A 17,889-nucleotide genomic window follows, 5' to 3' on the forward strand; every position below is an offset into this window, starting at 1 on the left:
ATTTTTATTTTTTTAGGAACTGAAACATGGAAAAATGAAGTGCTCCAATTTTGTAACGCAAATATTTCACACAACATATTTTTTTTAAAGCTTAAGGATCATCCAATAACTGCTATTAATAATGACATTCTAAAAGCAGATAAAAAAAGTCAAATAAATTGCGAAAACCCTTGGTATAAAGAACTTTTAAGAAAATATGTTATGAACTACACAGAGTGTATATCGGGTTTTGCAGCTACAATATCTAAAGGCTATACAAGCCAAGTATACAGTGCTGTCTATGCTTTTGCGCACGGTTTGCATAACTACTTGAACTGCTCATTTGAAAAATGCGCTACAAATTCTGGCCCATTGGATTATGAGCTACTTTATAACTACATTATCAATGCTCAATTTATTGTTCCCAATAGTAATTATTCAGTAAAGTTTGATAAAAACGGAGAATTTTTGTTTCCTGCGTACCAGTACATGTTTGTTGATCAAAAAGGTTTAATTAAGTTTGGAACCTGGGAATATAATCCAACCAATGTACTTATAAATGAAAACACCATTGTTTGGAAACACAACTTAAAACCAAAATCCGTTTGCAGCTCGAATTGCAACCCCGGTACTTATAAAGTTAACTCTACGTTATCAAAATGTTGCTGGATTTGTGTAAAATGTCCACATGGCTCAATTTCAAGCTCAGTGAACCAATACTCATGTACAAAGTGCTCACTTACGTCTTTGGAAAACTCAGATCAGACAAAATGCAATAACATGTCGGAAATCAGTCTGAAAGTTTTTAGTACTTCTGGTATAGTAATTGTTATTGGATCATTATTAGGTATATTTTGCACAGGTTTTGTATTGATTTTGATTTTTAAATATCCAAACAATCCAATTATTAGAAGTTCTAATAAAGAAATGTCTTGTATCCAGATATTTTCTCTACAACTCTTGTTTTGCACTTCATTTATATATTTTTGGAAACCCACTCCAAGTTTTTGTGTTTTAAGAACGTCATTGTTCGGCATTTTGCTTGCTACTGTTTTATCTGTTGTTACGATAAAAACGTACCGATTGTTTCGGATTTTTAACTCGAGATTTAAAAAAGCCTCAAAGTTTTTGGATAACAAATTTCAAATCACTTTGACTTTCCTAATTGTTTCATTGCAAACAGTAGTTATTATAATTTGGCATATATACAATCCAACTAGCGTCCAAATTGTTCCAAACTCTTTAAAAAATATGTTTTTTTATGTCTGTGATAATGAAAAAGTTGTTGTTTGGATTTCGTTGACGTATTTTTTGGCATTGGCTATCACAAGTGGGTGCATGGCCTTCATGGCGCGCAAATTACCTGAAAATTATAAAGAAACTCATAGTATTGTATATGCAATGTTTACTGTTTGTGTTTTATGGAGTTCATATTTTCCGATATATTTTAGTCTTGATCCACATAAATCTACAGTGGCATTTTTATCTATTAACATACTTTCGTGCTATTCCTTGCTCATTATTTTTTATGGCAATAAAACAAGACGCATTTTGCGTAATCCTGGATTAAAAAGTTCAACTTTTTTCTATAGCAGTTCTGTAGATAAAGTCTTGCACACTTATGTTGAGAAAGTTGTTCAACAAGATGGCTCTACCTTAGACGTTGAACGTAGCGTTGTTATGTATAAAAAAACAGCTCAATCAGAGACCATTTCATAAAGCAAAGACATTATAATGCATCGATTTACCGTGTGTTCTAAGAAACATGTTTATAATTTAAACAATTAGATTTTTGAACCTTCGTAAAACTTACATTCTTTTATATAAGTTTAATAGATTAAACAATTTATTGTAATGGATAAAGCAAGAAAAAAAAAAAAATTTAGCATTAATACAGAGCCTCATTTAAAATATATTGCACTGTAACATACAATTGTATATAAAAAAATATAACGGCGATAAACTAGAAAAAAAAAAGAGAGATAAATGAAGCTAGAATTAAATCAAAATAGATGTTAAAAAAAAACCAAAATGTACTAAAATACCTACAATTGCTATGCTCTTATAAAACATTTAATCAAAATCTAGAATAAGAATAATAAAAACTCAAATAAGATCTCGCATTTATCCAAAAAAAACTTTTAATGTTTTTTTACGTTGTGGAGTAAGTTTAAGTTATTGTTTATATTTTATAGCTTAAAAAGAGCGTTTGATGCTATTAGTGCGTAAATATTATATTTCATTCGAAAAAAATAATGCTCAGTTGCGTAGCCAAGCTGGGGGCAAAGGAAAACTTCTTCGAGCGCAAAGATATAATAGGGTGCAAAAAAAGTCCTTGAAGATGATTGGACCCCGGCGATATCTAAATTATCAAATTATTTTTACTTTTTCTGTTAATAAAATAAAACAATAAAATATATGATTTTACTTTTTTTTTCAGAAGAAAAAAGAAAATTTTATTTTATAAGTTCAATAATATTATGTCCATATGTAAGTATATAAAGCGTATATGGGCATAGTATTATTGAACTTATTTTAAAAGTTCGATAAAATTATGTTCACAAGTATGTATATAGATATTAATCTTCCTTAGAAAAATAAAAAATGCATAATGTATACAATACTTAGGTATGACAATCTCTGTACTTAGGTATGAGAATTTTAAAAGCTTAGTACAACTCCTTAAGTGTCAGATACTCATAGTTTACTGTTTCTTTATAGTAATGACAATTGGGAAAGAGAGTTCTTGTTAATATTGAAGCTGAAGAGAGAGGTTAAGCTAACCCGCCTAAGTGTTAGTTTAATCGAATATAAGAAAAAGTTCATATTCGATAGTGAAAATGACAGTTTGTTTCATCTCCATTTGTTCAATATAACTTATAAAAATCCTATTAGCATTTTACAAGTCTATATTGACTATTTTTGCATTCATTTATTGCATTACGAGTAGAAATTTACCTTTTGTATTTTAAATTCTCACAGTACTTTATGTCAAAATAATTTCAAAACAAACCTTTGTTTTCTTCCAAATATATCGCGCATGATATTTAGTTTGCGTGAGCAACACTTTTACTGTAATCAGCGAATCGTGTGTTAAATTTTATATTGTGCAATTCTTTTTATTATGAAATAACTAGCGTGTATTGTACTTTAAAATTTTTTTTTATAAAAGCACTATAAAAGTTATTTAGAAAAATATTACCTTATTTTTAAAAATAATATAAATATAATAATTGATTATTTAATCCAAAACAAAAGTTGTTAGATTTTATTTCAATTGTCACTTCCAACAACAGCAAAAAGCACAAAACTTGCACTGAGCCGACAGTAAATCTTGCATTTGGCTAACCGCGAAAAATTTTGAATTAGCTGGTAGTAAAACTGAAATTTACTTTGCTAATATTAAAATCTGCATTGTGCCCAAAGGGCATCCAGACAATGTCGTATAGGAAGGAAGGAGGGGGGGGGGACGGGGGACGGGCGATTTTAGTTTTTTTTTAATTTGAAAGTGCAAGCGAATTAGTAAGGAGTAGAGGGGGAAGGGGTAACGATTTTAATAATTAATGATTTGTAAGCAAGAATTCACGCAACTTTGAATTTGTACCACATAACTTTTTTAAACTTGTAGCTTTATTTAGTCAGCCTATCTACATTTTTTCCATCTTCAAACAACTTGCTGTATTAAATACACAAACTTACAAAAACAAAAAATTTCAAAACTTTCTAAGGATGGGGAGAAGGAGCAATCGGCTACATTGCCCCCCTCCTTCCCCTATGGATCCGCCCTTAACTGCGCCGGTGGTGAATCTGGTAATGGGGCGGTAGTTTCATTGAGCCAATAATTTTTTTTTCGGATATCTATTATAATTTTATTATTATTAAATGCTTAGCAATATCTCTAAAAATAAAAATAATGCTAATTTTTCTGAAGCATTTTTAATTTGGAATAAGAGACTGTCCATTAATTATGTCAACATTTTAGTTTATTCTCTACATTAAGCAATTGGGGAAAATTTGGAGGTCTAAGCATTTTTTAATATTGAGATATCGTGTTTTGAGTTCATAACTGTGTTAAAATCTCCATTTTTAGGTATAAGGCGAATAAGTAAAAAAATTTAAAAAACCCCCATTTTTGTAGATATTTTTCTCCTTACTTTTCTCAACTCTTATCTTCATTTTTTTGTTGTTGTCCTTTTTTACTATATTTTCAAACCGCTCTTGGACTTTTTTTACAGAACTGGTTCTCGTATTTCTTCCAAATTCTAGATTTAAATGTTTAAATACATAATAAATACCAGATAAACCTTCATTAAAAGAAAAAACAGGTAGTTTTATTCCCATTTTAAAAACAAATGTCATTTCATAAAGATTTTTAGGACATCGGGATCAGATAATACTATTTAGTCCTTCATTACAATTTTGAGTTTGCCCATAAAGACGTATTTTCAATAAACTGTCGTTACTCAAGTCATCAAAGTGTTTCTTGATAATTTCATAAATCCATTCAAGCAAGATTAATTTAGGAGAATAGTTTTTATCTGCATCTGGATTTTTACTTTATTTTCACTTGCACCATCTATCTAGATTAATTGGGCAAAGAATATGTCAATGTAATTTGCCTTAAAAATCTGTACAATAGCGCAAAACAGCTTTAATGTTTTTTTCATTTGATACACACTTTTTGCTCATCAGTTAGTTTTTTTTTTTACAGCTGTTTGCCTAATAGATATATACCATATATCTATTAGGCAAACAGATGCAAAAAAAAAAAGATAGACAATACCAAAAGCATTCTGTAATGTATTTACACCTGCTTTAGTTAATCTCACTTTCCAGACAATTTTTTATTGCTATATGAAACTTTGCGTCAATTTCTCAAACGTGAATCTATTCTTTTTTGAACATGTCCAACTCATTCTAATATTTTCGGTGTAATACTAAAAACATCATATGGCTTGCTTGTAACATCATCATTAAAAGAAGAAGAATCACCATCTCCCAGATAGTATTTGCAAATGAGACCATATTGCAAAAGAGAACGATAAAAAAAAATCAACTGCACCAGCACCCTCCATGACTCCTGAGGAATTATTATTATTAAAACTAGACTTGTGTTTTGCTTTCCACGTTTCATAACCTGCAGAAACTTTATTATTTCCCCAAATCTGACAATCTATACAATAATTACTCAGTACTTGTATATCTAAACATTTTCCTCCACATATGGCTGTAACAACGCCATTTAATGAAGAGTGGCCTCGTGTTTGCCAAGAACTTTCAATAGCAACTTGGACAAATGCTTCTCTAGTCGTAAATTTTTCTTTTGACTCTTGCTTAGCATTAAAAGCAGCCTCATTTTTTGATTCTTATGAAGAAACTTTGTAAGCTTCTTTAATGGTTTTACTTATATTGTCAAAAGCATTTACAGTTAAACATAACATGTTCCTATGTCGTGAAAAATTAATCACTCGTTGATGTCCTTTTCCAATTTTGAGGAATCCAATTACTATTTCCAAGTTAACATCAAACATATTTCTACTTTTTTCTATCATTTTTAACTATGTTTAAAGTGAAATTACTGTATGTAAAAAACATTGAGCATTTGTACATTTTAAAATAAATTTATGGGAAAAATCCAATCTGCTAGAATAATCATGTGTGATATTAATATTAACTTTACACTCAGGACATGCACTAACCAAACCAAATAACTGTTTGATAAAAATACAATTAACAAGAACAAAATAATCATTTTTGCTGGCATTATTTGTATCTTTGACATCAAATTTTAACTTTTTAGCACTGATACATAAAACACTTTCAGACAAGATACCAGTTACATTCATATCGTTAAAACGTTTGGTGTGCTTATTGCCAATAAATTTTCTTTTTTTAGATTTTTTAGTATTTTTATAATTACGCATTATATATTTAATTTATTAACCTAAAAAAATGCTAAAAAAAGTATAACGGTTTTGTCACAAGAAGTAAATCAAATGATCGTGAAATGATGCAATTTCAATAAGTAAAACGTTATATTTTTAAAACTGAACATGGTTAGCCTCTAAAATAAATATTTTATTATTGCAGAAGGCAAAAACATATCAAAACAGTCGTGAAACAAAAGTTTTCCTACTGGTTTTATCCGTTGCTATAGGCGTTGATAAAGAAGCTACTTTATGTCATACCTGCAAAATGCAAAATAAAAGGTTAAAAAATTGAAATTATTAATGATTATACTATCATTTTCAGCAACATTAACTTTCTCATAAATCATATTTTTAAAATTTTAAAATTTTTATTAATTTTACACCTTTTATTTAAACCTTCGGCAACTTTTCGTCAACCTTTTGAGACGGAGGAAAACTTTACTTTTGATTGAGATTCCAACAACTTTATTTTAAGAAGACTAAATTTTTTTCGTGCATAAAAGATTTTTGTTTGCAAGGCTGAGTAATCGACAGCAACTTTGGAAAAAAATGATCTCACGAGTAAACATCTTGTGTGTGCTTATTTAGTTCCGTATGTGTTGGATCTTTTTAAAGTACAACACGGTTTTTAAGAAGTAGGAATTTGAAGAGCTTTATAAAAATAAGAGAGATTGAGCAAGTGCGTAACACTTGCAAACGCTGCCTAATTTTCCTTTAATTGAAGTAATTAAATTTGTTTAAAAGTAACATTAAAATTAACGTTAACTAGCATTGACATCCCCCCTTCCCTTGTCATCAACTCAAAACATTTCAGACCCCATGAATCAGTTTCTTTGTCTTATTTAAGGAACACGAAGTAAACTAAAAAATAATTAAAAAATAAGACAAAAAAAGTACAAGTATTTACAAAAAAAGTAAATACAAAAAAAGTACAAATAAGTAAAGACAAAAAAAAGTACAGTATTTATCCTTATGATGCTATACCACCTCAATTATACGGCTGCATTAAAGCTCATACAAGTAATAAAGATTACACAATGCAAATTATAGTCTGAAGCGTTGAAACACTCCCACAAAAATTATTGCAGCATTTTGTTCAGCCTATAAAACCTACGTCTAATAAAAACCAATTCAGCGTAAAATTCATCATCTTTCGTATTAGAAACAAAAGAATGGATAATTGAAGGAAATTGAGGTTCAGGTATTATTTGACATAATAAATTTGTAATTGTCAGTACCAATACTATTGATATTTTAAATAATTATAAAAAGGCTCTTTAGCTGCGTATTAAACTGAATTTAACTGACATTCATAAGTTAATCGAACTTTGTAAATACTATTTTTGTAACTATTATGTAAATACTATTTTTTTTGTGGAATATCAAAACTTACAACAAAATTACAAAAAACTCTGGTCCGATTGGATTATCCATAATGGTAATTAATTCAGAAGCTTGTTTTCAACATAATGAATATAATGCAATTCAATAAGCAATAACCATTAATGTTGCATCAATAATATTTAAACTATAAGTTTATGACTGCATACAAGATTTTCTTTTTCTGATATAGCAGAATCTTTTTTGACAAATTTAAATTTTCAAGACAAAACTATTTAATACACATGAGAATATCAAAATAATCAAGACCAACTTAATTTCTTAGATATACGCATTTCAACTAATCATATAACTTATAAATATAACTTTTCTATATACCGCAAGCAGTGCTGGGAGTATTTAAAATAATATGTATTTAAAATAGCATTTAAAGTACTCGAACTTCTATGTACTTAAAATACTTTAAAGACTTTTTCTGTATTTGTATTTTTAATACTTTTGTTAAAAATATTTAGTATTTGTGCTTAAAATACTTTAGATCAGCATTTTACATTACTTGAAAACACCTGTAACTAAAATACCTAGTGACTACCTAGTGAAAATTTCGCGACTCTAATGGCTTGTTCTGGAGAGGGGACACTGACCAATTAGCCACGACACTGGCTGCCGTGAGCCGCCAAAACAGAATGACGGAAGAAAATAATGAAACTTTACTAATTATTGTGGATGATACCTTTTTTAACATCGTCGCTAGACTGAAAAAAAAAGTAATAAAATATAGTTATTTTAATTTATAATGTGACCGTAATTCAAAGCCATTTAAAGGCACACAGGAGGAAACATTAAACATTGCTAAGCATTTGAAGGTAAATGTAAAATTTGGTATTAGTTAAAATTTATTTATCTCATCTATTATAAACAATTATCTATTATCAACATTAGTCATATCTATTATCAACAAATTAATCATATCTATTATCAACATACAAATATTTAATGTTGCATTAAGGGTAAGACAATAGAAATTAATATAAATCGAAGTATACAATACTTACTCAGTCACAGCAAAGTAAAAAATTAACTTTTAAAAGGATTTATGTTTATTGTATAGAACTAGCACAAAAATCGGCTTGAAGACTTTAAGGCAGATGTTCAGAAGAAGCATAAGCTTGGCAAGTCTAGTGTAGGAAGAACGGCTGATCAAGACTATGCTAATAAGAAGTTCAAAAAATTACATACCATAATGCAGTATCGGAATTTTCACCACGACGTCGTATTATACTGCAAGAAGAAGCTGACGAATTATTTACGGATTACATTGCAAAAATGATGCGTTCTTTGGCTAATGTTGAAAAACCGGTTTTTGTCAACTCTTTGTGGGTTAAATCCTAACGTAAGTATTAAGAGTCGCAAGACACATAACGAACGTTTAAATTAAAAGCTTTCTCGAATGCTTGAAAAAACAAGAAGCAAGCCTAAAAATGCATCATCTTTTTGCACTACTGCTGGTATCTAGTCAGTCAATTAAAAAACTTATCTTGGTATGACTGCACGCTATATTGATTTGCCTCTATACGCTTTAAGTTCGGTTTCACTAGCAACGGTATCCCTTGATTACTGTAAATTTTATGGTAGTCACACAACTCGTCAATATGACACAACTCGTCAATATGACGCAGAAACGTAGAAATTTTTATTGCAATTTTAGCATTTTGAAAAAGCATGCAGAGTCAACTACAAGTGCAGCAGCAACTAATGTAAGTGTGGGTGTCATACTTTATACTTTTGAAGAATAATAGGACATGGAAGAGGATAACGTTAGTGAGTATGAAATTGATGTAATTAATGTTGGAGTCATTCTTTCAAACAAAATGATGATGATGAGCCCATAGCCGAGAGTATTTTTTTGCCATCTATTGAAATTTGTATCAGCCATTCAATGAATCTATTGGTAACTAATAATGCTAAGAAGGCATGTGATACAGATAGTACGTTAAAGCATACCTACCGTGTAGGACTGGAAAAATGCATTTCAACGAAGTGCATTTTGCCAAATATGGAATGCAAATCAACGTAGTAAAACATCAGATGTGTCAAAAATTAAAGACAAAGCAATACTCTGCCCCATGACATCACGTTGGAATTCTCAGTGCAATGATATCAAATGATTACTTGTGATTATCAAGCGGTTACTTGAATTACGTGACAAACCTAATAATATATGTAATGATTTGAATGCGCCAAAGTTTAAAATACAAGAATTAGAATGACTGAAAGAATATATCTTGATCATGTATCTTGTTGCTGAAACATTGTATACTTTGCAAGGGAGTAATATGTATTATGGCCATGTGTTTCCACAATTGCATGGCTTTGGATGAAATTGGAAGCGTTTTAAAGTTGCCAGTTAAAATATTCTAAAGTATTTGCTTCACTATTGTTGTCAAACATGAAAAAGAAAAGTAACTGAAAATTGATGCGAGTAATTGATACAGGATTGTTGCAGCAGTTTCTTAACCACTGTTCAAATTACGGTGGATGCCAGCAAATAAACAAGACATATGCAGAGAAATATTTAAAAATGCCACCCTGGCTATCAGTAAGCCTTTGACAGTGACCAAACTTAATGTGACCAGTGACAGCACAGCAGAAAATATTGTTGTATGTAATGACACTCTAAATGCTGTATCTGAATTATAAAGATACAAGTTTGAATGCTCTGAATAAGTATAAGACTAATAGATCACTGTCAAATTCAATACAACTGTAAACTTGTCGGCTCTAGTCGAACAATTATTTAGCACAGCGGGACAAATACAAACTCCTAGGCGAAACTGTCTAAGTGATGTAATGTTTGAACGGGTGCTGCTGCTAAAAACAAATGTGGATGACTGAACGAATAATATTTATATATATATATATATATATATATATATATATATATATATATATATATATATATATATATATATATATATATATATATATATATATATATATATATATATATATATATATATATTCAAAAGAGACTATGCTGTCAAAATATATTTGGGATTTCAAAGAAAAAAATAAAAATTTTAATTTACAATAGTCTATTCTAAAATCTGCCCCTGCCTATAATAACATTTCCAAAAAATGTATGCTATGTTTGCAAGAAAAATTTGAAATAATTACTCATTTAAATCAAGAAAATTTATTAAATAAAAAATTTGAATTAATTTCTAAATGTAGGCACGAAAATAAACACCTCCTAAAAAATTATAAAAACAAATGACTAAATTAAACTATCCCCATTCCAAAAAAAATTATTTCATAATTACTTTCTGTAAATTCCCGTTAACAAAAAAATATAGTAATTAAAAATTTTTTATAATAATTTATAACTTCCTGTAAAATATTTTTTTCTATAAATTGAATTTTTTTTGAGATTTAGTAACTCTTCCTGATGATCCAGCAATGGTGAAACTTCAAGTCGAAGATAAAAGTTAGATAAGTGTTTTTTACTAATTATATATATATATATATATATATATATATATATATATATATATATATATATATATATATATATATATATATATATATATATAGAATAATAAATAATAATTACCTTTAAGCAATGAGAGTGTGTAAAAACAAATTATAAAAATGGCGTATTGGTCGTAAATTTGAAAGTAGCAAAGTGTTTTGCAGTTAGTATTTAAATTTAAACTTTTTAAAATTCATTTATATTTAAAATTTTTTGGAGTATTTGTATTTTTATTTTAAACTTTTTCGGTCCAGTATTTGTATTTTAAAAACTTTTATAAAGTATTTTACTAAGCAAGAATGCACTAACTTGTAAAACCACAATAATGTATATCAGCATATATTGCAACAGGGATACTTAAAGGATTTCTTGCGAGAGCTTATAAATTATGCTCTAGAGATTACATAGAAAAAGGAATTTAGTTCCTAATAATTAACTTTGCGGAAATGTATATTTACGGAAACAACTTTTAAAAATTAAAAACCAAAATCTGCCCGCAAATATACACAAATAGTAGCATAATACTTCCGTCAATTCATAAATTAAGTCTTATTCTTTAATGATGTGAGTTTCGAAAAGTTGACATAGAAGCAGTTTTGGAAGGTCTTTACTAAATCTGTTATGCCAAAATAAATCAAAGATACCTTCAAACAGTTGCCCAGGTGTTAACCAACTTGAATATACATGTGGCACTTTATTGTGTTTCAGGTAAAAACACAATTAAGATAACAAAACAAAAAGCTGAACATCAAAAAAAAAAACGTGACTAAAACAAACTGGAAAGCGTCTGGAGTTGTTGAACATACGCAACATTGATAAAGTACAATTAATCATAAAAATCCTAAAATACTTTCAGTTATCCAAAGTAATTATACTAAAAACATCAAGGAGAAAATTGAAATAGACAGATTGCAATGCTGCTACGCAAAAAAAGAAATTCTAAACCAAAATAATGCCAATTTAGTGATGACTCACCATTTGAAACCATTTTTTGTTAAATAAATAGTATATCACCGTAAATGAAGTATTTTTCATTACTTACAGCCTGACCAAAGTGATTTGAGCCCCACAGCACCACCACATCTCTCAGAATGCTTTGTTGATAAACTTGGGCATTAAATTTTACATTTTGGTCAATAAATACGTGGGGTCTTTGCAGTAGCTCATACACCTGCCCATACCATCACTAACTTCGGGAAATACCTTTTGACCATCAATTTAGCAGCAAAAGTGTTCTTCAAACCAGGCTATATGCATACGAAATTTTTATTTGAAAGTTTTAGCCAATGCTGCTGTAGGAAAGTTTAAACCATTCCCAGAGTTTGGTTTTATTGTAAGGAAAAGAATTTGTAATTAATGCACTAGAAAATAATACTTTCCTCAGGGATGTAGCAATAACATGAAAAAACCTATTTTTTATCAATATACTTCTTTTAAAGGTAGTTAAATAAAAATAACAATATTTGAGGAATGATTTTAGGCATCTGGTTGAATATACTAACTGAAGGTTTTGAAATAAAGATCTTAAAAAACTTTCAAATCTATCAACCTTGCACCTGTTACAATGCAAAGTATATGGCCTATACCGTTAATGGCCCATGATGCTCAATATGACATCCACAGTCATTGAGTATCTGACTGTTAAAAAAAGATATGGATGCTAGGGTAGAATTTATTGCAGTTATTCACTATCGACCAGGCTTTTTTAAATCCAGCAAATTGCAAGATGGCCTCTCCTAATATTTGAAACGATTTAAAAATTGCTAAAACAATCCAAGTATAATAGAATCATGACGTTAGAAACTAACTTCAGAATAGCATGAGTAACGACACATGTTATTCGTTTTCTTAAGTTGTCGTCCTACCGTTAGGAAACCCTGATTTGAAAACAGAAGCTTTGATTCATTAGAAAGCTCATAAAATTTCTGGTTTGTGAGATGTTACAAATTTCTGTAGAAGCTCATTCTCACCACTGCTATTATCTCTATTTGTTTGAATTGTTTGATAAGAAGTTTTCATCAATATCATATTTTGATTACACTAGTTGGGTTCTACCTGATATTGCCGACATACAGGTTGATCCATTGCTTGACATTTGTATCATTCCAGTTTCTGCATCTAAAGTGGTTTCCTGCTTAGAATTTTCTACAGTTTGTGGTCCGCACAACATACCTGTTATAGTCTTGCAGAAGTGTTCTCCAGTGCCGTCGTCTATAATTTTAAAAATATTAATTAAGTGCTTCACATAGTCTGGTTTTCCAGCCTGCTGGAAAGTGGAATATGTTATCACTTTTTTTAAAAGTTCTGCAGAGCAATTTGACTCGCCTAACTACCGTTCCCTTAACCTTCTTCTATTATAAGCAAGGATTTTGAGTTATTAATTAACAAACACCTAATCTCTCATCTTGAATCTAATATCTTACTATCTGATCATCAATATGGTTTTTAATCTTCTCGTTCTACAGCTGATTCGCCAACAGTAATAACTGGTATAAATAGGTTTTATCGTGCATTAGATAAAAGTGGAGAGGTTAAGGCTCTTTACATTTCTAAAGCTTTTGAAAAAATTTGTCATGATGGTCGTCTCTATAGGCTTTTTTCTGAAGGTGTATCAGGTAACATCTTTAAGATAATTGAATCCTTCCTTTTCAATCGTAGTACAAAAATTTTTCTCGATTGAAAAAATTCTTCTTTATATCCTGTAAATTCAGAGGTTCCTTAAGGTTCCATCCTTGGCCCTATACACTTTACAATTTACCAATTTTCTAGATATTCTCCAATTTAAGGTGGGATTGTTTGCTCATGATACTACCATTTATTCTTGCCTTAATAAGAAGCCAACACTCTCTGATTGCCTGGAGCGGGTATTTGAGCTTAAAAGTGATCTCACTTCTGTTACAGTATAGGGCTCTAAATAGCTTGTGAACTTTGATTCAGATAAAACCTAATTTTTTTTAGCTAATCGTTATAGAAAATACTTAGATCTTTGTTTATTTATGAACGGTATTGTGCCTATTGATTCATCTACCCTTCATCTTCTAAGATTAACTCTTACTTCTAATCTTTCTTGGAAACCATATATCAAATCCATTGCAAAATTACCGCCTGCTAATGCATCTCTTTATTGTGCATGACACTTTCTTACTTAGGAATTATATTCTTGATTTCTATAAATCTTAAATCCACTATTGTATGGAATACTGTTGGCCTATCTGGGGGGATCTTTCAAAGATGCTTTTTCTCTTTAAGACGAGTTGTAAAAAGCTTTTGTAAATTTCGTTGGACATGCTCTTGCAGCCACCCTCAAACCATTACTACATTGTTGTAATGTTGCTTCTCTTTCTCTTTTACAATTCTACAAATACTGTAATGGGCACTGCTCTAAAGAGCTAGCGTCTCTTGTGCCAGCTATTAAAATTCTTTCTCCTGTTTACTTACTTAAAAAAAATATAAAAATTTATGTGATAAACTTTTTTTTTTAATTTACAAAAAAGTATATATCTAACATAATAAAAATATCAGAAGTACTTTTAAAATACTTAAATTATAAAATTGTTTCACTTATAACATTATTATATAGCTTTAAGTAAATGCTATGAAGATTAACAAAACCTCGCTTTAACGATCAACATTTACATCATATCATAAATTCTGCTATCTAGGAACTTTCAAAAATCAATCATAAGAAACAGAATTCGAACTAAAAATGGAGCAAAGTACTATTGAAAACACTTATTACATTATTTACAATAAATGTAATATTATCACATTAATTAGAATAAATGTGTTATGTACTCTACTTGTTTTTTGAAAACTTAAAAATATGAATAAGTAGATAAGAAATTAGAAATTTACTTTGAGCAATATGGTTTTCCTTTAAAGAAAGTTTTAAGATTTATTGTTGCAAGTTTGATTAATTATTTTTAAAAAGCTACACAAAAATAAATTGGCCTCGTAAGATATATTTATTATTATTTGAAAACTGAATTTTTGGCATTTAGTGAACGATTATAAGTAGTCAGTTTCAGTTATAAAACAATGCAATAATTATTTTAACGATAAACACCAACGTGAGGATGAACCAAGTCATCTATTAACACAAAATATTACAATAATAACGTTGGAAAATAAATAAATAGCATAACACGATTAAGTAAACTCAAAATAACTCATACCTTCAAGGGACCAAGAAATTAGCTTGTTAGAGAATACAATCCAGTAAACTCACAATAACTCATACCTCCACGGGACCAAGAAATTAGCTTGTTAGAGAATATTAGAGAGTATGATTCATAAAAAAAAGAATCAACTGGAATTTCATAATTAGTTCAGTTATTGAGAGTTACCGAGTTATCCTGGTAAACTAACAGCACACACATAGAAACACACACATAAACATTAACAATATATAAATCCATATAAGCTTTTGTAACACATATTAATATTAACATATAATTTCCACATCATGAAACATAATAATACTTATCAAAAACTGTTGTAAATACAACATTTAAAAAAACATTATTTGTGTAATCATTCAAGAGGTAAATAAAAAAATTAAAAATGCAATAAAAAAACTAAAAATGCAATTCAAACCAATCAATCAATGTAACAAGTCAAATATAAGAGAGTACAACAACTTACAGGTTCCTGAGAAATATGGATTTGACACTATACAAAAAAAAACGATACTAAAAGCCATCAATCAATGTAATATTGTCTAGTATAGGTGTGTGCAACTATACTAACCAACCCTAATGATTGGAATATCTAAAACATATCAATTTTATTATATTTATTTATTGCTACTTTTATCCGACATAGAACTTAATATATTTAGTTACTAATGCAGTTTTAAATCATATTTAAATAAAAAGGTCAAAAACTACAAAATCCAAGACTAACCACAAATTAAAAACAATGCATTTAATTTTAAATATACATAAAAAATTGGGGTGTGTAATAAAAATTGGGGTATGTAAACAAAAACATAAAAATTGGGGTGTGAACAAAAAAAATTATGCTCACCGATTGACTTTTGTAATTTTTATAATAGACTAACAAAATATATAAGTTGCTAAACACATTTTACTTTTTTTAACATTAAGAAAACCAAAAAAATATATAAAAAATTGTAACCCAATGAAAAATAAAACCGTGTCACAGAGGTTGCATATGGGTTTCGTCTAAAATTCATGGGATTTACGTGTGACTGATTTTCCAATATAGTGTCCGTATGGAAATTTGTTACTTCAAACCAATATAGGTAATCCCACATGGATTATATGTGGGAACCATATGGCATTAATTCATATGGGACATTCCACATGGGTTTCTTGTGGGATGATTTATATGGAATTTTATTTGAAGGCTGGAAACTAAAAAAACCGCGGCATTCTTCTTGTTTCAAATAATCAAGTTTTAAGTATAAAAATATTTTAAATTAATTTTAAAAAATGGCAAAAAAGTATGCAAGTACCACAAATAATTTTCTCTTTAAAGAAATAACAGTTTTTTGAGCAAACAATAGTATTTCAATAACGTAATAGTTATTTGAATACAGTGGTTGATTATATTATCTGCATACATTTTATTGATGCATGTTTAAATGTTGTTGAACAAATTAGTAAAAATGTTGATCATTATTGTACGTGACATGTAATACATTTCATATACAACTACTATGCAATGAATTCTATTTCTTCGTTTACTCTTTTTAAATGACAGTAAATAATAAGTCAGCCATTTTTATGTGCAGTTTTACATTTTATTTTATAGGTGGCACAAAAGATGTATTAATTTGCATATAACGTCAGCAAAATTGAAGATATTATGCCTTTCGATTGCTTAGTAGATTTACCTTCTATATCTTAAGTTGACAATACCACAGTTGACAAATATCGACAAGTTTTTAAAGAACTTTAATTTTTGTAATGATAAAGACTTTTTTCAAAGTTTAGACGATTTCAATCAAGATGATGACCAAAATTTTAACTTAGAATATCTTTCATTACAAGACACGCTTATTTTATGGTATATATAGTGTAACGTATCAAAAAATGCATTTTTAGCTTTATTATTTATTATTGGCCCTGACAATAATTTACCTTGATAAGTCTATTCAACACCGACTATTTCTATTCTTATTAACATCAATATTTCTCACATAAAAGTATCTTTAACATAGATGACAGTTGCGTAACATTCCTGCCGATGTTTTTGGAAACCTAAGGCTTTGATAAAAAACAACTTTTTTAAAAGATTATTTTATTTAAAAAGCAAAGGAGGACGCAAAAACGGGTCACAAAAACTATCATGTTAATTATGTTAGCTCTCTCTATTTGATATATCTTGTAGAAACTTTTCTGTCACAAACTCTTTCAATAAGCTGTTTTTAACACCGACTTTGGCAAACTTTTAAATTACTGTAGTTGTTGTTTGAAGAAAATTAATACTTAAACCATCAGGATCAAGTAAAAATGACCGATATATCTATAAAAATTAATAATTTTAAAGAAAAAATATAACATTTCCCGTAAGAAACAAAAAGCACATATTTTTCATTTGTAGTAAGAACTCCCTCCAAGCTACCTTTCAAAAAGAAAAGAACATATAGAAAGGATAATTATACAAACTAAAATGACAATAGACTCATGTTGACCACCATCTTTACCTTATTTGAATAGAGATAATAATCTGTGTCAGAAAAATTTTCTTCAATTTAAGAATTTTATATACATTTACATACATTTGAAATATAACTTTTGTGATTTTTTAATTCTCATATTTGATCATATATTTATTTTATAGTTAGGGTTCTTTTAAGAACATTGAGAACGATTTATATACTTCCTTTATTTATTTTAATTTCATCTGTATCAAAAAGCTATGAACAAAAAAAGTGCAAACACTTTAAATATTGCATTAAACAAGTTTCCATTAACAGAAGTAAGAATGGAATAATTTTTAATAAAACTTTTTTTAAATTATGCAATTTTTCAATTTTTATATTGTTATAAAAATAAATTTTAGGGTTTTCTAAATGTTTTGATTTCTTGAAATTTTACAGGATTTCAGTATAAGGTTCTCTACAGGTTTGAGGAGATT

At 28.8% G+C, this 17,889-nt stretch overlaps 1 protein-coding gene across 2 annotated transcripts in view; it reads left to right on the forward strand.

Annotated features, from left to right (window-relative positions):
• LOC105846519 (metabotropic glutamate receptor 3) overlaps positions 1-1,867 on the forward strand; it is a 52,765-nt gene extending 50,898 nt beyond the window's left edge. For both annotated transcript variants that reach the window (XM_065800986.1, XM_065800987.1), the window contains exon 4: positions 17-1,867. In XM_065800986.1, the coding sequence (XP_065657058.1) occupies positions 17-1,698 (1,682 nt within the window). In that variant the 3' untranslated portion in view covers positions 1,699-1,867. The remainder of the gene's footprint in view (positions 1-16) is intronic.
• The last annotated feature ends 16,022 nt before the right edge of the window (positions 1,868-17,889 follow it).

The sequence above is a fragment of the Hydra vulgaris genome, chromosome 07 (genome assembly GCF_038396675.1).
Source record: "Hydra vulgaris chromosome 07, alternate assembly HydraT2T_AEP".
Taxonomy (NCBI): Eukaryota; Metazoa; Cnidaria; class Hydrozoa; order Anthoathecata; family Hydridae; genus Hydra; species Hydra vulgaris.